The 23,350-nt window shown below is 41.7% G+C and overlaps 1 protein-coding gene across 1 annotated transcript; it reads left to right on the plus strand.

Moving 5' to 3' along the window:
• Positions 1-1,484: 1,484 nt before the first annotated feature.
• On the plus strand, positions 1,485-14,230 carry gata4 (GATA binding protein 4). Its single transcript, XM_035775082.2, has 5 exons — positions 1,485-2,309; positions 9,865-10,031; positions 12,263-12,470; positions 12,560-12,693; positions 12,880-14,230. The coding sequence occupies exons 1-5, from the start codon at positions 1,784-1,786 to the stop codon at positions 13,003-13,005; spliced, it is 1,161 nt and encodes a 386-aa protein (XP_035630975.2). The 5' UTR covers positions 1,485-1,783; the 3' UTR covers positions 13,006-14,230.
• Positions 14,231-23,350: the final 9,120 nt, after the last annotated feature.

A 23,350-nucleotide genomic window follows, 5' to 3' on the forward strand; every position in this document is an offset into this window, starting at 1 on the left:
TCATTGCTCATTATTAATTCATTTACATTTAGTTAACACACAGCCATAATATTGATATGTTTTTTTGTGAACATCAATTTATATTAGTTTATAATTTATATTCGTTTAAGAAATACTTAAAATAACCCTATTTATATTCGTTTAAGAAATACGAAATTTGACAGAAATTAGACTGCCTTAACCGACAAAACGTTGCTCCTGAGCTACACGCACGCACACACACAAGTGCAGGCATTGACTTGGCAGCAGGCATAGTGCGTTGAACCACATCATTCAAAGTATGACTGTCAAGGGGAAGAGCGGGACAATGAAGTGGCCTCGTGTGTTTACATTCACAAGTGTTGATGACAGGTATAAATCTGTCTACGAGAGAACAACAACGCTCGACACATCCGACGAAGAGGACTAAAGACTTGTCTGGCGTCGACCATCGGCCCGGTCCGTGACTCTATAGGTTACCAACCGACCCAGCACTCAGTCTCCATCATCTCTAACAATGGTAGAAACATTCGTTAGGTCAAGAAAAATGGCATTATATTTAACGTTGTGTTTATACTATTTTATTGATGGATTATTATTTGTGTTATTATTATGACTAATTGTTTTGTTGTATTTGTGTTGTTTATTGCGTTGCTATCATTAATAATAGTGTTATTATCTGGTAAGCCCTAGTGTTGTTGTTGTTGTTATAATTATTATTATTGACTGGCTAACACCACAATTTAAAATAATAAAGGTCTTCATCGTAAAGGGCTTCATTATTCAGCAAGTGAAACATATTATTGCATTTCCAGGCTCATTCAATCAAATTAAAGAAAAAGTTTTATTAATATCTCATACTTTTGTTTTTATTTACTTGGGCGGTAAATGTCATAAACCATTTTGAAATGTGAGTGTCATGCAAATACAATCACGCGCAACGAGTTGATTTGTAATAGGCACGAACAAAACGTTCACAAATATAAAAGCTTTTTTTCATAAAATGTTTACATCATTCGACACGTGTTTAAGGTACACTGTGTATTTGTTCCATAATTTGACAAATTGTGACAATCAATGAAAAACTGAAAGTGATTGTCTGAGCAAAACTGATCATACATGAACTGCCACATTGACTTTGCTAAAGGGGGAAATAAATAGGTGGAAAATCTATATATTACATTATATATCATATCATATATATATATATATCTCAATTGCTTCACAAAAAAATATAGGCCTACGTTTGTTACATTGTAGGCCTACTTGTATTTTATTGTTTTGGGTGACATATTTAATCTCATCTGAGAAATATGCCGTTGATCTTCTGGTATTTACAAAGACAATCTCTTTAATCGTATGATCTTCTTCAGGAAACAATTCAAACTAAAGCTGGGGTAGAGTAGGCTTCAGTAGTCACGGTGAAGGGTGGGTCGAGAGAGAGAGAAAGGTAGAGAGAGAGAGAGAGAGAGAGAGCGAGAGAGAGAGAGAGAGATGATAACGTGAGAGCAGGAATCTTGTCGATTACTGTGCCTCGGCTTCCCACTCCTCTCCTCTCTGGAGAGATGGTTATTATTTTATTGTAGCCTACACTAGGCTATAGTCTATTCGTTGAAGAAGAAAACAAAACAATTTGAAATGGTAGCCTATGTTTGACTACATGACAAGTGTCCGTTTACAGAAGAAGTTGGACAGAATTTCTGTTGGATTACCAGCAATCATTCACACGTTAGCGAGGAGCCTGTGGACACAGCTGCTATCATAACCAACTATCAACGCTGATGGTCACCCCAGAGGAGCAGATATGTACCAGGGTTTAGCCATGACAACCAACCACGGACCCTCGACGTACGAGCCCAGTTTCCTCCACAATGCCTCCCCCACAACCTCACCGGTGTACGTGCCCACGACCCGGGTCACCCCCATGATCCCCACGCTGCCTTACCTCCAGACACACGGGTCCTCGCAGCAGAGCAACCCCGTGTCAGGCCACTCGGCCTGGGCGCAGCCGGGTTCCGAGTCGGTGCCCTCCTACAACACCGGCAATGCGCACCACCCTCCGGTTTCCCCGCGGTTCTCCTTCTCCACCAGCCCACCTCTCTCATCCGGGGTCGCCGTAGCTCGGGAGACGAACACGTTTACTAGTCCGCTCAACATCTCCACCAACGGGAGGGATCATTACGGGACGCGAAGCATTGGCGGGTCCTACCACAGTCCGTACCCGGCCTATATGAGCCCAAACATGGGTGGGACGTGGGCCACGTCTCCATTCGACAGCTCCGTCCTGCATAGCCTGCAGTCCGGGGGCCAGACAAGGCACCCCAACCTAGGTAAGACAGGTGAAAACATGGGCAGAAATATCCACCATTAACATTTTCGTGTCAGGTTTTCCATTATCAACAAATGTTTTGCTAAAAAAATAGCTTTCAAATACAGATTACGACATTGCCAAGAGTAGGCCTATATTTCAGTTGTTTCATTACTAGAATTAAAGCTATTGGTAAACGTCATACTTGATTCAGTTGGTTATTAGGCCTATCTAAAGGTCAACAATGAACAACCGTTCGTTTAACTGCGCGGAACAATATAGGTTATATATCTCCACATTTGTATCCAACTTTGAACATTTATATCTTTCCAAGTCTACCGGACATAATGCTATTTATTTAACATGGTTTCCATCAAATGAAAGCCATACAAATAATACAACCCTATATCACGGAAACACTTGTATAGGTCTCATTCATGATAACGTTAATCAATGGTTTGAAATAAACACAGTCAATGCATTGCTTGAATACGTTCGGAGGGTTATATCGTATGAGTAGCCTATCCTACGATATTTCTATCATTTGTTATCATTTTTCATTTGTGATATTAAAGAATACTAATAGGCCAACGGGGTAGATAGAGATAGGCCTAGGGCTCGACAATATTGCACATTGGGGCATGCATTGAAAAAAAATCCAACTGCATAGCCAGCCCAAGACATTGCATTTTATGGATTTTTTGTTGAAGAAAAAATGTTGTATTCCTGTTAATTGTAGGTTTTAGGTCTCAGACTGAAGAAAGCATTTTAATGGTCAAGTTATGGGCATTTTTGCCTTGTCAAACCAAGGAAATGAAAGAAAAAAAAACGATCATAACACAGTTTAACTGTATAATAAACCATTTAAGAAGCTGGAAATAGACTAGCCTACCTAGGGCAGGTGTAAGAAATAGTTTAGGATATAGGCTATAGTATGAGTCTTTACCATTAATAAATGATCAAGTGTTTATATATATTTCCCCACTATGAGATTTAAATAATACTGTGAAATTGTGAAACTTGTGATATTTCCCTGTTATTCTAAGAGCTGTTTGAAAAGAGCCTGATATTTCAGCCTGTTTTGGTGGAAGTTTGGCCTTCCATGGTGATATCACCAGGTGGTAAACGAGTTAATAGACCAATAAGAAAGAGATTTCCAAACATCTCTGCCAATAACAGAACCTTTTCAGTTGTCCCCTCCCCACTCAGACCACTCCCAGACAGTCCTCGCAAAATTCTTGCTTGAGAAATTGTTCTTTGCTAAGAAGTTTTTTTTTTTTTTTTTACAATTTTAATTGAAAACAATCACAGTAAGCTACTTCATTGTTTCCCAGACATGATTTGATATTGAGATAAAAACGGCTGCATTGGACCTTTAAAAAAATCCACATTTGTAGAACTACAAATATTCAGGGAATTAAAATCTTATTTTGTCAATCCCCGCGTTTCTCAGAATAAGTGTTATTTATTTACTCCCTTCTGCCCAACAGCTTATTTATCGTTCACAGACGAATTCGTCCCATTCGGAATTTCTGCATCCTATGTCGATGGCAGATTAAAATAGGCCTACATAAGTCAAATTGAACATTTTAAAAGAAGCAAAGGGAAATGTTATTACATTATAAATCAAAGCAGGCTAATTCCACCCAGTTATTATCAACATAAATTAGAGATTGCAAATTTAGAAGTCATTCACTTTCACTTCGAATAATACGTGAATACATTCCAAAACGATGATCCCTATTTAGCCTACCACTTTGTTCAAATTAAATGTATATGAATTTGATATATCTTTTTTTAAATGTAGCCTAGGATATATTTATTTTATTTCAGTCAACTACCACAAACGACTCAAAATGAAAACCTAATGCACTTTTAATTCTACCTAAACTGATATCGCAATTCAACAGATAAGATTTTCAATAGCAGACCACAAGATGAATGGATGTCTCCTACATTATGCATGGTACATCAATCAGAAATATCAAATAGTTTTAGTTTGGTCTCATGTTCATCATCTAAAAACGCTTGCTACGCACGATGACACAACTGCATATAGGCCTATAAAGCTTAACGTCTCATGTTATTGATAATACAATAATGGTATAATTATATATCACTCTTGTGGTGCCGATTATTCTGTTTAAGAATGGATATAACCCTATCATCACAAATTAAAACTGAAGCAAGAGGCGAAGCTCAATGAAAAACCGTGGGACAGAACGCCTCCTGTTCATCTCAAATCAAATAAAATCAAATCAAATGTTATTTGTATCATAGAGAATAAAAAAGGTTCAAATAACAAATATGAAACACGATTCAACTTATAGATAAAATATCAGAAGAAAAAAATTCCACCATTACCATTTCTAATTTAGAGTGCAGGTTGAGGCCAGTATATTTACAACCATTTACAACCATTGACTGCCCAAAACTAACATTTAGTTATAAGATATTCATAAGCCTACTTTAATCAGGATATTGTGATCCTAGAGAAAATGAAGGTTGATTCTCCCTCCTGACTAGTTCGGTATGATTGCTGCAGGTGGTTGGGGGACTTTAGTTCACACTGAATGATAAGACTGAATTCCACACATTGCAGCTGGAATGGAAATCGCTCTGGTTACAATGTGTGTCAGAAACTAGGCCATATTTACATGTCAAATAAAGTCCAGGTAAAAACTGCTTACTGGTCTGGTGGTGGGAGTACACAGCGTGGACCTACATTCATTACTGATCTAAACTCTTCCAAAAGGGTTCTTTGTCCGTCCCAATAGAAGAAACCTTTTTGCTTCCATATTGAAGCCTTTCAGGATCCATGTAGAAACCTCTCTGGAAAGGGTTCTACGTGGAACCAACATTTCTTTTAAGGGGTTCTCCTATGGGGACAGTCAAATAACCCTTTTAGACTCCAGATAGCTGCTTTTTTTTCTAAGAGTGTACTGAATGTTAGATGTATAGAATATTACTATACACTGAACAAAAATATAAACGCAACATGTAAAGTGTTGGTCCCATGTTTCACGAGCTGAAATAAAAGATCCCAGAAATGTTCCATTCACACCAAAATATTATTTCTCTAAAACTGAGTGCACAAATGTGTTTCCATCCCTGTTAGTGAGAATTTTTCCAATGCCAAGATAATCCATCCACCTGACTCAAGAAGATGATTAAACAGCATGGTCATTACACAGGTGCACCTTGTGCTGGGGACAATAAAAGGCCACTTAAAATGTGCCGTTTTGTCACACAACACAATGCCACAGATGTCCCAAGTTTTGAGGGAGGGTGCAATTGGCATGCTGACTGCAGGAATGAATGTCCACCAGAGCTGTTGCCAGAGAATTTCTCTACAATAAAATGCCTCCAACATTGTTTTAGAACATTTGGCAGTACGTCCAACTGGCCTCACAACCGCAGACCACGTGTAGTCACGCTACCCCGGGACCTCCACATCTGGCTTCTTCACCTTCGGGATCGTCTGAGGGGGAGCTATGCCCTCCAAAGCCCACCCATGGCTGCACCCATGCACAGTCATGTGAAATCCATAGATTAGGGCCTAATGAATTTATTTACATTGACTGATTACCTTATATGATCTGTAACTTAGTAAAATCGTTTAAAATGTTGCATTTTGCATATATATTTTTGTTCAGTATATTTGGAAAATGTCTTCCATCTCAAAAGGGCTTGAGCCGGTAGGCTACGGCTAATGCTGATGCGGTTTACAGTTGGTGCGTATGAATTGGCTGATTCTGGATCTGCTTCTGAATAGGAACCTCTGGGACATGGATCTGCCTCAGTATGTAGTTTTGGTGAACTCCAGACACAGTGATCAACAGTTAATCACAATAGGATGGTAGTTTGACCACAAGCACTGGTTTGGATTGTGTCATCATCACCTTTGTCTGATTACATGTTACTTAGTCTTTGATGGGTTTCTTGCTTTGGACCTTATGTGATCTAGTAAGACCATCACTTTTTCTATGGAGCTGTCCACATATGCACTGATCTATGGCTGAGATAATGTCTTTGCTCCAATCCACATTTTTACAATCACTGCCATTGGCAAATCTTTCCTACACAGACAACCACGGATAGAAGTAGACACCAAACCTGGATTTAGATTTCAACACAGGAACAATAACATTGCAAGGTACCATGATCATATCAAAACAAACTGCTATCCTATGAGATCTCCAGTGTAGATACTTCAGTTTTTCAGATAACACATCGATTTAATGCAACCCTCTCACCTCTCTGGGTGCTGTTGTACTTCAATCCAAACCCATTACTTTAGACTGAGTTTATCAGGGCTCTACTGTGGAAGAGAGAGTGAAAGTCGCTATTGTTCCAGAGGTGGACTGAGTGAGAGGAAGGGAGAGAGGAAAACTCCCAATAGCTATATTAAATCCTTACACTCCCCAAGCTATATTAAATCCTTACACATTACATTCTGGAATATATTATACATGAAAAACATCCCATTATCAGATTAGATCAACTATATTAAATCCTTACACATTATATTCTGGAATATATTATACATGAAAACATCCCATTATCAGATTAGATCAGCTATATTAAATCCTTAAACATTACATTCTGGAATATATTATACATGAAAAACATCCCAATATCAGATTAGATCAACTATATTAAATCCTTAAACATTACATTCTGGAATATATTATACATGAAAACATCCCATTATCAGATTAGATCAGCTATATTAAATCCTTAAACATTACATTCTGGAATATATTATACATGAAAACATCAATTTTTCAGATTAGATCAGCTATATTAAATCCTTAAACATTACATTCTGGAATATATTATACTTGAAAAACATCTAAATATCAGATTAGATCAGCTATATTAAATCCTTACACGTTACATTCTGGAATATATTGTACATCTACGTGTAAGGATTTAATATAGTTGATCTAATCTGATATTTGGATGTTTTTCATGTACAGTAAAGATGCTTATTAGTGTAACTTGCAGTATTTGAGCGAAAGGCCTATCATTGCGGCATGTGCTTGATTTTACTCTGTGTTTTGAATGTAAACACATCAGCAATTTACAATGATAAAATCACATTCATTCTAAACATAATAGTAAGCCCTTTAGGTATGCTCTTGAGGGATCTACAGGATACATATTTCTTGTCTACAGTGGTAAAAAACAATCTGGTGCCAATCTGGTGCCAATCTGGCCCATCAGGGGAAGCAGAGTAGCACATGGGGTCATACTATGTGTTGCAAATTGAGATCCGCACACAACGCTCATTGACATCAATGCATGATTTACCCAAAAGCTTGAGATACATCTGTGGAACTGAGGTTAAGATTCTGCCCCAGGGAGACTGTTTTCACAACCATTGAATTCCATTCCAATTGAAAGGTGTTTTTCTTATAGCCTTAAGACTGATAAGCTCTTCAGGAAATTGAAAGTACCAACAGCAATATGTAAATGCTACATTCTGTTATTATGAAGACTTCATGGGACAGGGTTATAGTGTGTTCAGATGGAACATTGAAATAGATACTTTAAAAAATGTTTTACTCTTGACCTTATAACACAGACTGCCGGTGCTGACATTTCTCAACAACAGACCCACAGAGATAACGATACTTAGTGACATTCTGTGAGATTTATACACATGGATGTGCATATATGATTTTCATTTGATCACTCTTTTTTTGAAAATCTTCCAGAATCTCAGAAGCTTTGAGATTTACATAAATTAACTGAAAACCCACACTAACACACATATTATATTAACAGTATTGCACTTTTCAGTGGTGTAAAGTACTTAAGTAAAAATACTTTAAAGTACTACTTAAGTCGTTTTTTGTCTGTACTATACTTTACTATTCATATTTTTGACAACTTATATACTCATATACTTCACTACATTCCTAAAGAAAATAATATACTTTTTACTCCATACATTTTCCCTGACACCGAAAAGTACTTGTTAGATTTTGAATGCTTAGCAGGACAGGAAAATGGTCCAATCTACAGATTTATCAAGAGAACATCTCTGGTCATCCCTACTGCCTCTAATCTGGAGGACTCACTAAACACAAATGCTTCGTTTGTAAATTATGTCTGCGCATTGTAGTGTGCCCCTGGCTATCTATAAATAAAAAAAGCAAGAAAATTGTGCCATCTGGTTTGGTTAACATAAGCTATTTGAAATTATTTATACATGTACTTTTACTTTTTATACTTAGGTATATTTAAAACCAAATACTTTTAGACTTTTACTCAAGTAGTATTTTACTGGGTGACTTTCACTTTTACTTGAGTCATTTTCTAGACTTTTACTCAAGTATGACAATTGGGTACTTTTTCCACCACTGACACTTTCATGTAGATTACTTTTGGGCAGCTAACAGCCTAACCACCAATCAAGCAGGATTATGGACTAAACTTTCAAATCCTGTCAATGCGGGATTATTTTGCTGTGACAATATAGGTCAAATTTAGATGCTACATCTGTTCCTTAGCAGTTCTTTTGTCTATTGTCTTGTGTTTCTGCCATGTGTCGGCTAGCTTCTACCCGGCCCAAGGTTGCCCTTCCCTGCACTGCTGTAGCTCTGCTTTGTTGTCAACCTTGAAAGAAGTCTGCCTCTACCTCCAGATATCAGCCTACACACATTCCTTAGAAACAACCCACTGAATCAGATAATACATCTATAGTTTTAAACACGGTTTAATTTCAATTGACCCATAATTCATGTTTTCCAAATACCAAATGTTGTGTGATTATATGAAGTATATAGACAATATAGTTAGATAATGCATCTGACAGAGTGGTTAAGTGCTGACTGGAGATACCCTGTATGTGTGAGAGAGGAGGGGAGAGAGAGAGAGAGAGAGAGAGAGAGAGAGAGAGAGAGAGAGAGAGAGAGAGAGAGAGAGAGAGAAGATTGTATTTATCAAACGTCATAGTATCTCTATTGAGATTGTCCATTTGTATAAGATGAAGCTCTATTCCATCTCTATTTCCAGCCTAGCCCTTTATCAAAGGAGGAGCTGTCAGATAAGGAAGAATTCCAGACCTCTATGGAGTAGTGTGTTAGTATCATAGAGAATGATAGAGGCCTCTAGTGGCCAAAAGGCTGTTTTAGCATGTTGAGCACCATTAATGGCGCTCACACATTAATTCCACCATGTTTCCTCCATTTTAAAGTAGTCAAAGTAGTCAACTGGATGAGGATTCTATGGGCTGAAGCCTTAATGGCCCTGCTCATGCTGTCACAGACACTATAAGGGCACAGATATAAAGATTAGTCTTCTATCTAGCTCTATGGTTAGTATGGCCAGGAGGGAGAGAGCACCGTCTTCTGGTCAGGAGTTGTCACTGCTTCTGCCCTGCTTCTGCAGTGACACACTAGCATCCTCTGAGTTGATTTTCAAGACTGGATAAACTGTTTGATGTTATTCTGTGATTTTAGGTTGTTATGTAATGTTTAGGTAAGTAGTGTTTGCATTTACTTCCCAATAGCTCTCTCTCTCTCAACTCTCTCCCCCCACCCCTCTCATCTCCTTCCCTCCAACAGAGCTGTATGATGACTTTGCTGAGGGGCGTGAGTGTGTGAACTGTGGGGCGATGTCCACCCCACTGTGGAGACGGGATGGTACGGGCCACTACCTGTGTAACGCCTGTGGACTTTACCATAAGGTGAACGGTATAAACAGACCCCTCATCAAACCCCAAAGACGGCTGGTAGGTGAAAAGACAAGAGTTCATCTTCAACATATAGTACACACAAAAAGCATGACAGTAGCATTGTCTCGCTTTCTGTAGTTCTCTCTCTTTCCTTCTCTCTAATCTTTCTACTCCACTTTTTCTCTCCCACCCACTCTTCATTCTCATTCTGTATGTGTGTAAATACAGACTTTTTGTAAATTGGTGCTATTCTCTGTTTATTATCTCTGCATATCTACTTTAACTCTACCTACAGTTGAAGTCGAAAGTTTACATACACTTTAGCCAAATACATTTAAACTCAGTTTTTCACAATTCATGATATTTAACCCTGGTATAAATTCCCTTTCTTGGGTCAGTTAGGATCACCACTTTATATTAAGAATGTGAAATGTCAGAATAATAGTAGAGAGAATTATTTATTTCAGCTTTTATTTCTTTCATCACATTCCCAGTGGGTCAGAAGTTTACATACACTCAATTAATATTTGGTAGCATTGCCTTAAATGGTTTAACTTGGGTCAAACATTTCAGGTAGCCTTCCACAAGCTACCCACAATGTGTTGGGTGAATTTTGGCCCATTCCTCCTCACAGAGCTGGTGTAACCGAGTCAGATTTGTAGGCCTCCTTGCTCGCACACGCTTTTTCAGTTCTGCCCACAAATTTTCTATAGGATTGAGGTCAGGACTTTGAGATGGCCACTCCAATACCTTGACTTTGATGTCCTTAAGCCATTTTGCCACAACTTTGGAAGTATGATTGGGTCAATGTCCATTTGGAAGACCGATTTGCGACCAAGCTGTAACTTCCTGACTGATGTCTTGAGATGTTGCTTCAATGTATCTACATAATTTTCCACCCTCATGATGCCCTCTATTTTGTGAAGCGCACCAGTTCATCCTTCAGCAAAGCATCCCGAAACATGATGCTGCCACCCCCGTGCTTCATGGTTGGGAGGGTGTTCTTCAGTTTGCAAGCCTCCCCTTTTTCCTCCAAACATAACAATGGTCATTATGGCCAAACACTTCAGAGGTCCTTTCTCCAAAAAGTACGAGCTTTGTCCCCATGTACAGTTGCAAACCGTAGTCTGGGTTTTTATGGCGGTTTTGGAGCAGTGGCTTCTTCCTTGCTGAGCGGCCTTTCAGATTATGTCGATATAGGACTCGTTTTACTGTGAAGATAGATACTTTTGTACCTGTTTCCTCCAGCATCTTCACAAGGTCCTTTGCTGTTGTTCTGGGATTGATTTGCACATTTCGCACCAAAATACGTTCATCTCTAGGACACAGAACGCGTATCCTTCCTGAGCGGTATGATGGCTGCATGGTCCCATGGTGTTTATACTTGCGTACTATTGTTTGTACAGATGAACGTGGTACCTTCAGGCGTTTGGAAATTGCTCCCAAGGATGAACCAGACTTGTGGAGGTCTACATTTTGTTTCAGAGGTCTTGGCTGATTTCTTTTGATTTTCCCATGATGTCAAGCAAAGAGGCAGTGAGTTTGAAGGTAGGCCTTGAAATACATCCACAGGTACACCTCTAATTGACCCAAATTATGTCAATTAGCCTATCAGAAGCTTCTAAAGCCATGCCATAATTTTCTAGAATTTTCCAAACTGTTTAAAGGCACAGTCAACTAAGTGTATGTACATTTCTGACCCACTGGAATTGTGATACAGTGTAAACAATTGTCGAAAAATAGTAGATGTCCTAACCGACTTGCCAAAACTATAGTTTGTTAACAAGAAATTTGTGGAGTGGTTGAAAAACAAGTTTTAATGACTCCAACCTAACCTACAAACTTCCGACTTTAACTGTACATGTACATATTACCTCAATTACATTGACTATGTACTCCCCGTATACAGCCTCGCTATTGTTATTCTACTGCTGCTCTCTTTTACTTAACACATATTTTTCTTAAAACTGCATTGTTGGTTAAGGGCTTGTCAGTAAGCATTTCACTGTAAGGTCTGTTGTATTCTGCGCATGTGACAAATAACATTTGATTTGATTTGATGTGGTGGATTTCATCTGATTCACCCTCTCTCTGTTTCTCTCTCTATGTCTGTCTCTTTCTCTCTCTCTTTCTTTCTCTCTCTCTCTATCTCGCTCTCTTTCTCTCTGTTTCTCTCTTTCTCTCTCTGTCTCTCTCCATCTCTATATCTCGCTCTCTCGCTGTTCCTCTCTCTCTTTCTTTCTCTCCCCCTCTCTTTCTCTCTCTCTCACTCTCTCTGTGTGTTTCAGTCTGCGTCTCGAAGAGTGGGTCTGTTGTGCACTAACTGCCACACCACCACCACCACACTGTGGAGACGCAACGCAGAGGGAGAGCCTGTCTGCAACGCCTGTGGTCTCTACATGAAACTACATGGGGTTCCTCGCCCCCTCGCCATGAAGAAGGAGGGGATTCAGACCCGCAAACGCAAACCCAAGAACCTCAACAAGTCCAAACCTGGTCCGTTTGTGTGTGTGTGAATGTGTGTGTGTGTGTTTGTGTGAGTGTGTGTCTGTGTGTGTAAAGTAACCCTGGTCTCTGTGTTGTAGGGACTCCAGGCATGGATGGCCACACTCCCAGCAGCACTCCCAGTGCTCCTTGTAACTCAGAGGAGCCTCGCCAGATAAAGACAGAACCAGAGGCACTCAGCCTGTACTCACACCACCACAACACACACACACAGGTTCGTCAATGAACTCTCACACACACACACACACACACACACACACACACACACACACACACACACACACACACACACACACACACACACACACACACACACACACACACACACACACACACACACACACACACACACACACAAACACACAAAGCTCTTAGTCCACCTGTCTTCCTGTCCCTCCAGGTTTCGGGCATCCCAGCATATATAAATGCCCAGGGTGGGGCCTTGCCCCTCAAGCTGTCCCCTGGGGGGCACGGTGGGTCCTCTGGCTCCAAGAACGAGCCCTGGAACAGCCTGATCCTGGCCTAAGACAGAGAGGACCACCGCTGACTTCTCACACCGAGCTACACACAGCACAGCTACTGTACCTGCCTTTCTGAGCTCCTGTCACTAAGTTAGGTCTGGAGCACAGACACACAGAACCAGCCGGCATAGAAAGATGGGAATTAAACACATAAGGAGAACTGTTCAGTTGGAGAAATCTATATCTAGAGAACCAATGTCAAAAAGAAGAGAGAAAACGTGAAGCACACATAGCAGGCCTTGATCGCACTCCCTCAATTACCCTGTGCTCACAGGAACCTCCAATGTGCGAGGGATAATATAGGACAAGACAAAAACAATCCTCTGTTTATTCAAAGTGATTTGATTTCCTTTTACCCACTCGCCGGACGTCACTGTTGAATGAACTCCATGGACTTCATCACTCTGTATAGTGTGATTGCCTACTGCAAAAACAATGCTGTCAATTATTTTCACCTTTCCTAATGTATTATTACTAGCTACTATGACATTTGCATCCTAGTCATCTTCACTGTGACTTTTTGCATTGATCTTGTCTATGACAAAACTATTATTTGATTTAAAAAATATACTGTCATCTCTTACTGATAAACTACCTAGCCTGGCTACTAAGCTGCTTGTGATGAATGGGACATGGATTTAGTGGCACATTACCACCCTCTGTAGATCATAGTGAAATTGTGCACCCATGAAAGGGACAGAGTGTGTTCCTACAAGCAAGAACTCTAAAAGATTATCCTTCCCCAAAATCATTGTAGTAATCTCTGATATTTCCATGTCTGTTTATTTCAGTGTAATTGGGTAGGTTCTACACCCTGGTATTTGTTCTACTGAAAACAAAAACAATATTTCATTCAAGAAACAAGCATTTGGAAGCAAATACTGGTATCAAAACATATACTTTAACTATAAAATGTTATGCCTTAATTTGCTTGTATATTGCAGGGGGTAAACACACATTTGGTATGGAAATAGAGGAGCATTGTCACATGTAATTGACCGTGAAAATATGAACATACATTTCTATGTAAAGACTTCACTCCAGTATAATTGTATAATACACCATTGTGATATACTGTAAGTTACCCTTGAGAAGCCCTACTACACAGTGAGAGATGGCACCTGTATCTCCATGAGCTCTATGTGCACTAACTAACACTGTACTTGATGTCCTTCCTTAGTGTGCACCTGTAGCTATACTGAGGAATGTAATAAAGACAAGCAATTTTGACACATCATTGTTATTATACATATTACATTCAAAAGGAAAATCACTCTTTCTCAACAAAATGACGAGAGGACAAATAGGCAGACAGATAGAATGTGTTGTGCATTGTGTTTCAACAAGTCAAGGGCCAATATCCCTGCTGAAGCAAAGAACAATTCAAGGGACAATGGCGAAAACTTCTCAAGCCTGATCTGGAAACTTCATCTGACCAATCTGTATGTAGTCTTTGGTAAGAGCGGTGACATCCTTGATGAAAAGCTGGACAACCCCCCTGTTGAAGTTTTTTATTAATCTCTCCCTGAGAAGATCAGCATATTGGTCCTGTACCATGACTCTCCAGCACTGCTCAAATGACAGTCTAATTTTAGTACGATCCGTGTCACATATTTCTGGGTCGAAACTGTAATCAAGGGCAAATGCCTTCCCTTTCTCTAGATACTCCTCTAAACACTTTTTTTCATCTACAAGAGAGGGGTGCACAGCCTCAAGCATAGTGGTTATTTCCTGTGTCAAGACCTCACTCTCGTCTTGAAAACCTGATGTTGAAATTACACAGATCTTTTTGAAATAGGTTTTTCTGCCCTTTTGTGGAGTAGTGTTATCTAGATGGAATTTAAAATTCCTGTTTTCCTGGCTCAGCCATCTTTTGATAGTCAAGAACAGAATTTCACATAATGGGACTAGATTATTTCCAGGATTTTTAAAAATCCTATTCAGGTAGTTTTCATAATCATGACTTCCAAATAATAGCTCGAACTGGGCATAACTGACATCTTTGAATACATTCTCTTTGGTTCCCTTGAAGCCCCAACACTTTCTGTAGCCAATAGAAGTCCTAACCCCATGGTGGGTGTACCATTCAAAAGCCTTCCGCGTTAGATTTAGCATACATGGCTCAATGGTTCTTGCCAAACAGGGGCTGTTCAAGGTGAATACATACACATTCCAGTCTTCAGAAACATCCTCAGATTCAAGGAGTTCTTGAGTTTGTTTGATGATAATATCTTCGCTGTGTTGTCCATTGTTATAATTGGGGTAGTAGGGTCCATACATGATGACCTCCTCTGGTTTCTCTAGAACCGCCCATGAATGCTGCTTATCCTCTGGTCCACATTCCTCTGTGATGTCATTATAAAATCCCACAAACTTCTTGTTGATGGAATCTTCGAGGAAAACGTCATTGACATCATCTCCAGACCTGATATGCTCTAAAACCCTGTTGACAGAGTTCTGTGGGTCGGCCCAGGAATGTAGCCGGTTTAAAGATGATTTGCCATTGGATTTCAAGTCCTCGGTCTCTCCATTTAAATAAACGCCAGCCCCTCCCAGCTCATCTCCAGCACCATCCAAATGAGACCATTTACGCTTCATTCTTTAAAAAAAAATGGGGGGGGAGGGATTAGTCCAAAAAGCATTAAAGCAAGTCTTCTCCTGCTTGAGATGTGTAAAACATTGATGCGAGGAGCAAGTAAGGTGAATACTGTATCATTATGTTTACATACAAAAGCTACATACAAAAACAAGCTACATACAAGAAAAAGCTACACACAAAAAAAGCTACATATAGTACTGGAAAACATGGCAACTCCCAACTTTGAAGCGTTTGTATAAAGATTAGTACAATTCTTTAGTATTAACCCCATAAACCCCAGTGAATAGGGCTGTGTGAGGCTGCTGTATACGGCCATAAGTATATTAAATGTACAGTCAAGTCAAAATAATGTCAAAGTAAACACTTATTCATTTGAATGGAATGTCAGAGGATACATCAGTGACATGTACAGTTGAAGTCGGAAGTTTACATACACCTTAGCCAAATACATTTAACTCAGTTTTTCACAATTCCTGACATTTAACCCCAGTAAAATTCCGTCTTCGGTCAGTCAGGATCACCACTTTATTTTCAGAATGTGAAATGTCAGAATAATAGTAGAGAGAATGATTTATTTAAGCTTTTCTTTCTTTCATCACATTCCCAGTGGGTCAGAAGTTCACATACAATCAATTAGTATTTGGTAGCATTGCCTTAAAATTGTTTAACTTCGGTCAAACGTTTCAGGTAGCCTTCCACAAGCTTCCCACAATAAGTTGGGTGAATTTTGTGTCACGCCCTGGCCTTAGTATTTTGTGTTTTCTTTATTATTTTGGTCAGGCCAGGGTGTGACATGGGTATTTAAGGGTGTGTTTTGTCTATGTTTTTTTGTAGGTTATGGGATTGTGGTTAGTGAAGTAGACTAGGAAAGTCTATGGTTGCCTGGAGTGGTTCTCAATCAGAAGCAGGTGTTTATCATTGTCTCTGATTGGGAACCATATTTAGGCAGCCATATTCTTTGAGTGTTTTGTGGGTGATTGTTCCTGTCTCTGTGTTTGTTGCACCAGATAGGGCTGTTTCGGTTTTTCACGTTTATTGTTTTTCTATATTGTTCGTATTTTCATCTTTTTTAAAGATGTTTATGAATAACCAAGCTGCATTTTGGTCCTCCTCTCCTTCACCGGAAGAAAACCGTAACAGAATCACCCACCACAACAGGACCAAGTGGCGTGGTGACAGGCAGCAGCAGCAGGAGCAGCGAAGTCAGGACTATACGACTTGGGAGGAAATAGACAGGTGGGCGGTCGACCCAGGGAGAGTGAAGGAGCCCGCCTGGGATTCGCTGGAGCAGTGCGAGGAGGGTTATAGGAGAATGGAGTTGGAGAGACGAACACGGCGGCGTGGATGGAAGCCCGAGAGTCAGCCCCCAAAAAAATTATTGGGGGGGGGCACACAGGGAGTATGGCGAAGCCAGGTGGGAGACCTACGCCAACTTCCTGTGCTTACCGGGGGTCTAGAGAGACCGTGCGGTACATACCAGCTCCTCGTATCGGCCGGGCTAGAGTGGGCATCGAGCCAAGTGTCATGAAGCCGGCTCTACGCATCTGGTCTCCAGTGCATCTCCTTGGGCTGGCTTACATGGCACCAGCCTTGCGCACGGTGTCCCCGGTTCGCCTGCAGGTAAGGTTGGGTTGGGCAGGCTCGGTGCTCAAGAACTCCAGTGCGCCTGCACGGTCCGGTCTATCCAGTACCACCTCCATGCACGAGCCCTCCGGTGGCAGCTCCCCGCAACAGGCTTCCTGTGCGTGTCCTCGGCCCAGTACCACCAGTGCCAGCACCACGCATCAGGCCTACAGTGCGCCTCGCCTGTCCAGCGCTGCCAGAGCCTTCCTCCTCTCCAGCGCTGCTGGATCCTCCCGCCTGTCCAGCGCTGCCAGAGCCTTCCTCCTCTCCAGCGCTGCCGGAGTCTCCCGCCTGTCCAGCGCCGCCGGAGTCTCCCGCCTGTCATGAGCCGCCAGAGTCTCCCGCCTGTCATGAGCCGCCAGAGTCTCCCGCCTGTCATGAGCCGCCAGAGTCTCCCGCCTGTCATGAGCCGCCAGAGTCTCCCGCCTGTCATGAGCCGCCAGAGTCTCCCGCCTGTCATGAGCCGCCAGAGTCTCCCGTCTGTCATGAGCCGCCAGAGTCTCCCGTCTGTCATGAGCCGCCAGAGTCTCCCGTCTGTCATGAGCCGCCAGAGTCTCCCGTCTGTCATGAGCCGCCAGAGTCTCCCGTCTGTCATGAGCCGCCAGAGTCTCCCGTCTGTCATGAGCCGCCAGAGTCTCCCGTCTGTCATGAGCCGCCAGAGTCTCCCGTCTGTCATGAGCCGCCAGAGTCTCCCGTCTGTCATGAGCCGTCAGAGTCGCCCGTCTAGCATGGAGCAGCCAGAGTCCCCCGTCAGCATGGAGCAGCCAGAGTCCCCCGTCTGTCATGAGCCGCCAGAGTCTCCCGTCTGTCATGAGCCGTCAGAGTCGCCCGTCTAGCATGGAGCAGCCAGAGTCTCCCGTCAGCATGGAGCAGCCAGAGTCTCCCGTCAGCATGGAGCAGCCAGAGTCTCCCGTCAGCATGGAGCAGCCAGAGTCTCCCGTCAGCATGGATCCGCCAGAGTCTCCCGTCAGCATGGATCCGCCAGAGTCTCCCGTCAGCCAGGATCCGCCAGAGTCTCCCGTCAGCCAGGATCCGCCAGAGTCGCCAGTCAGCCAGGATCCGCCAGAGTCGCCAGTCAGCCAGGATCCGCCAGAGTCGCCAGTCAGCCAGGATCCGCCAGAGTCGCCAGTCAGCCAGGATCCGCCAGAGTCGCCAGTCAGCCAGGATCCGCCAGTCTGCCAGGATCCGCAAGTGCCGCCAGTCTGCCAGGATCGGCCAGAGCCATCAACCTGCCTGAGCTTCCTCTCAGTCTTGAGCTTCCTCTCAGTCTTGAGCTTCCTCTCAGTCTTGAGCTACCCCTCAGTCTTGAGCTACCCCTCAGTCCCGAGCTACCCCTCAGTCCCGAGCTACCTCAGTCCCGAGCTGTCCCTCAGTCCGGAGCTGCCCCTCAGTCCAGTGGGGCCCTTGGTTAAGGTTAGTAGGCCAAGGTCAGCGGCGAGGGTCGCCAATCTAAGGATGCGAAGTAAGCGGACTAAGACTGTGTTGGAGTGGGGTCCACATCCCGCGCCAGAGCCGCCACCGTGGACAGACGCCCACCCAGACCCTCCCCTATGGGTTTAGGTGTGCGGCCGGGAGTCCGCACCTTTGGGGCGAGGGGGGGGGACTTTGTGTTTTCTTTATTATTTTGATCAGGCCAGGGTGTGACATTGGTATTTATGTGGTGTGTTTTGTCTAGGTTTTTTTTTTGCAGGTTATGGGATTGTGGTTAGTGAAGTAGTCTAGGAAAGTCTATGGTTGCCTGGAGTGGTTCTCAATCAGAGGCAGGTGTTTATCGTTGTCTCTGATTGGGAACCATATTTAGGCAGCCATATTCTTTGAGTGTTTTGTGGGTGATTGTTCCTGTCTCTGTGTTTGTTGCACCAGATAGGGCTGTTTCAGTTTTTCACGTTATTGTTTTTCTATATTGTTCGTATTTTTATCTTTATTAAAGATGTTTATGAATAACCACGTTGCATTTTGGTCCTCCTCTCCTTCACCGGAAGAAAACCGTAACATTTTGGCCCATTCCTCCTGACAGAGCTGGTGCAACTGAGTCAGTTTTGTAGGCCTACTTGCACGCACACACTTTTTCAGCTCTACCCATACATTTTCTATAGGATTGAGGTCAAAGCTTTGTGATGGCCACTCCAATACCTTGACTTTGTTGTCCTTAAGCCATTTTGCTTCAACTTTGGAAGTATGCTTGGGATCATTGTCCATTTGGAAGACCCATTTGCGACCAAGCTTTAACTTCCTGACTGATGTCTTGAGATGTTGCTTCAATGTATCCACACAATTGTCCATCCTCATCATGCCATCTATTTCGTGAAGTGCACCAGTCCCTCCTGCAGCAAAGCACCCCCACAACATGATGCTGCCACGCCCGTGCTTCATGGTTGGAATGGTGTTCTTCGGCTTGCAAGCATTCCCCTTTCTCCTCCGAACATAAGGATGGTCATTATGGCCAAACAGTTCTATTTTTGTTTAATCAGACCAGAGGACATTTCTCCAAAAAGTACGATCTTTGTCCCCATGTGCAGTTGCAAACCGTAGTCTGGCTTTTTTATGGATGTTTTGGAGCAGTGGCTTCTTCCTTGCTGAGCGGCCTTTCAGGTTATGTCGATATAGGACTCATTTTTACTGTGGATATAGATACTTTTGTACCAGTTTCCTCCAGCATCTTCACAAGGTCCTTTGCTGTTGTTCTGGGATTGATTTGCACATTTCGCACCAAAGTATGTTAATCTCTAGAAGACAGAGCGCGTCTTCTTCATGAGCGGTATGACGGCTGCGTGGTCCCATGGTGTTTATACTTTCGTTCTATTGTTTGTACAGATGAACGTGGTACATTCAGGTAATTGCTCCCAAGGATGAACCATTGTGGAGGTCTACAATTATTTTTCCGAGGTCGTGGCTGATTTCTTTTGATTTTCCCATGATGTCAAGCAAAGAGGCAGTGAGTTTGAAGGTAGGCCTTGAAATACATCCACAGGTACACCTCCAATTGACTCAAATTATGTAAATTAGCCTATCAGAAGCTTCTAAAGCCATGACATCATTTTCTGGAATTTTCCAAGCTGTTTAATAAAGGCACAGTCAACTTGGTGTATGTAAACTTCTCACCAACTGGAATTGTGATACAGTGAATTATAAGTGAAATAATCTGTCTGTAAACAATTGTTGGAAAAATGACTTGTGTCATGCACAAAGTAGATGTCCTAACTGACTTGCCAAAACTATAGTTTGTTAACAAGAAATTTGTGGAGTGGTTGAAAAACGAGTTTAAACGAGTTTTAATGACTCCAACCTAAGTGTATGTAAACTTCCCGACTTCAACTGTATCTCATGATAAGAACATGATTACTTAAAATAATGATATTATTATAAACGATTGTTACAAGAATAGTAAGTATTTCTTTACCTTCTGGGGAAAATCCATTGTATTATTGACTTCTTGACTTCTTGCCTCAGGCAACTCAGAAAACACTGAAACCAATTTCAGTTTACTTGTGCTTCAGTTAGCTGATCAAATGTATTTGACTATAGTCCAGTATTTCAAGTATCTGTCGTCCAACACATGAGTCAGCGTAGACTTGTGTATTAGACACAGGCAGAGCCATGGATCACTAAGAAGATCCTCCTTTGCTTGTCAAGGCTCCTTTATGAAAAGTAACCATATAATGTATAGCACAAGTCCGTATTTATGCTCCTCCTTGTGTTGGCCTTAAATGCAAAGCAGTGATGAATTCCTTTTGCCAGCCAATCATTGTGTGTAGCCAATGCATAAACAGTAGTTCAGCAACAGTAAAAGGATCTCACGGATGGCTACTAGGCCCATATCCAGTCTGGCAAGTTCATCCATGGTTGTAAATACCTTCTTGACATGTACATGTAGCTTTTCGACACACAGTATGGGTTCATGCCTATAGGCCTTTTCTATTTTCTGGGATGCATCATACTCTTTCACCCTTGACTATTACTCAAATGATATCCTATCGTTATAGCCCTAGTTATGTTCATGTCAATACCTGTAAGGGAGTGTGGGAATTAAAGGAACAAATCTTTAGGAGGAGGAGTAATTACTGCTCATAATATCTCTATTACCCTTTTCTCCACTGCCGTTTGGGATTGACACAAAATATCTGTGTTGAATCTGTGCTCCAGGTGTGATGCTTGCCTCAGGTTTCATTCTAATTTAAACATGAAGTAGTTCCTCTGGGGCTCAGATCCCTGCAGATGGTAGGCCTACAATAGCTGTTTATAACTGGATTTATTGCAGGTTTATTTCTGTTCCTGTTCTCTAAATGGAAAGTACAGACAGAGGATTGGATTGTATCGATAGGCCTCCTCAAAAACAGCATGAGTAGTCAAAGAGCCTTGCTGAATAAAATGTTGGACAGGCTTAGCGCGGCACTGTCTTACTTAAATATATTTCATGATCAGAACTGCCTGTGTGGACTGGGCTTAGGCGGGTACTTACCCACATTTCCACAGTGAAACAGAGAAAGAGAGAAACAGAGAGAGAGCGAGAGAGAAACTCACAGAAAGAGAGTGGGAGAGTGAAAGAGAGAGAGAAACAGAGAGAGAAAGAGAAACAGAGAGAGAGAATGAGAGAAAAGGAGAGTTAGAGAGAAACAGGGAGAGGGAGAGAGGGGGGAAGAAATTTGGAGACAGAGAGAGAAATAGAGAGTGAGAGAGAGAGATTTCTATTTATTTATTTTTTATAATTACTTATATTATCACTATTTCATATTACTATTATGTATTATTTTAATACAATGTATATTGTATACAGTGATGCTTTACTGACAAAACGTTTTGAATTTGAGAAAGAGAGAGCAAGAGAGAAGAAGAAGAAGAGAAAGAGAGGGGGAGGTGAGAGAGAGAGTGAGCCAAGGAGGGCCTACAGCAGCACCTAGATATTCTGCACAGATGTCAGACCTGAGCCCTGACAGTAAATCTCAGTAAGACAAAAATAATGGTGTTACAAAAAAGGTCTAGTTGCCAGGACCACAAATAAAAATTCCATCTAAACACTGTTGCCCTAGAGCAAAAAAAACTATACATACCTCAGCCTCAACATCAGTACCACAGCTAACTTCCTCAGCAAATTGAGACAGCATGCAGAATTCTGCAAAAATATCCTCAATGTACTATTTTTTATTTTTTATTTCACCTTTATTTAACCAGGTAGGCAAGTTGAGAACAAGTTCTCATTTACAATTGCGACCTTGCAATACAATGTAAAACACCAAATAATGCATGCAGAGCAAACCCCGCAAAGCCCCAGGACAGCAAAACAATTAAACCCAACCAAATCATGAGAAAACAAAAAGATAATTACTTGACACATTGGAAAGAATTAACAAAAATAACAGCAAACAAAAATGTTATTTGGCCCTAAACAGAGAGTACACAGGGGCAGAATACCTGACCACTGCGACTGACCCAAAATTAAGGAAGGTTTTGACTATGTGCAGACTCGGTGAGCTCAGCCTTGCTATTGAGAAAGGTCGCCGAAGGCAGACCTGGCTCTAAAGAGAAGACAAGCTAACTGGGGCAGCAGAGTAGCCTAGTGGTTAGAGCGTTGGAATAGTAACCAGAAGGTTGCAAGTTCAAAACCCTGAGCTGACAAGGTACAAATCTGTTGTTCTGCCCCTGAACAGGCAGTTAACCCACTGTTCCTCGTTGAAAATAAGAATTTGTTCTTAACTGACTAGTTAAATAAAGGTTTAAAAAAAAAATATGTGGACACTGACCACAAGATGAGGTGGAAACTGAGCTGCCAAATGTATGATGATATTAGAGAACTTATTTCCCTCAGATTACACAGACCCACAAATAACTCACATATCTATTGGATGAAATACCACAGTGGGTAATCACATCAACAAGAAAAGGGCCACCAGTGTAAATACTACCCATATTGAGGTTAATTTGTTTTTCCTTTTGTACTTGAACTATTTGCGCTGTCACAACATCCGCCGAAGTCGGTCCCTCTCCTAGTTCAGGCTGCGTTCGGCGGTTGACGTCACCGGCCTTCTAGCCATCGCCGATCCACCTTTCATTTTCCATTGGTTTTGTCTTGTCTTCCCTCACACCTGGTTTCGATTCCATCCAATACATGTTGTGTATTCAACCCTCTGTTT

Source organism: Oncorhynchus keta, chromosome 8 (genome assembly GCF_023373465.1).
Source record: "Oncorhynchus keta strain PuntledgeMale-10-30-2019 chromosome 8, Oket_V2, whole genome shotgun sequence".
Classification (NCBI taxonomy): Eukaryota; Metazoa; Chordata; class Actinopteri; order Salmoniformes; family Salmonidae; genus Oncorhynchus; species Oncorhynchus keta.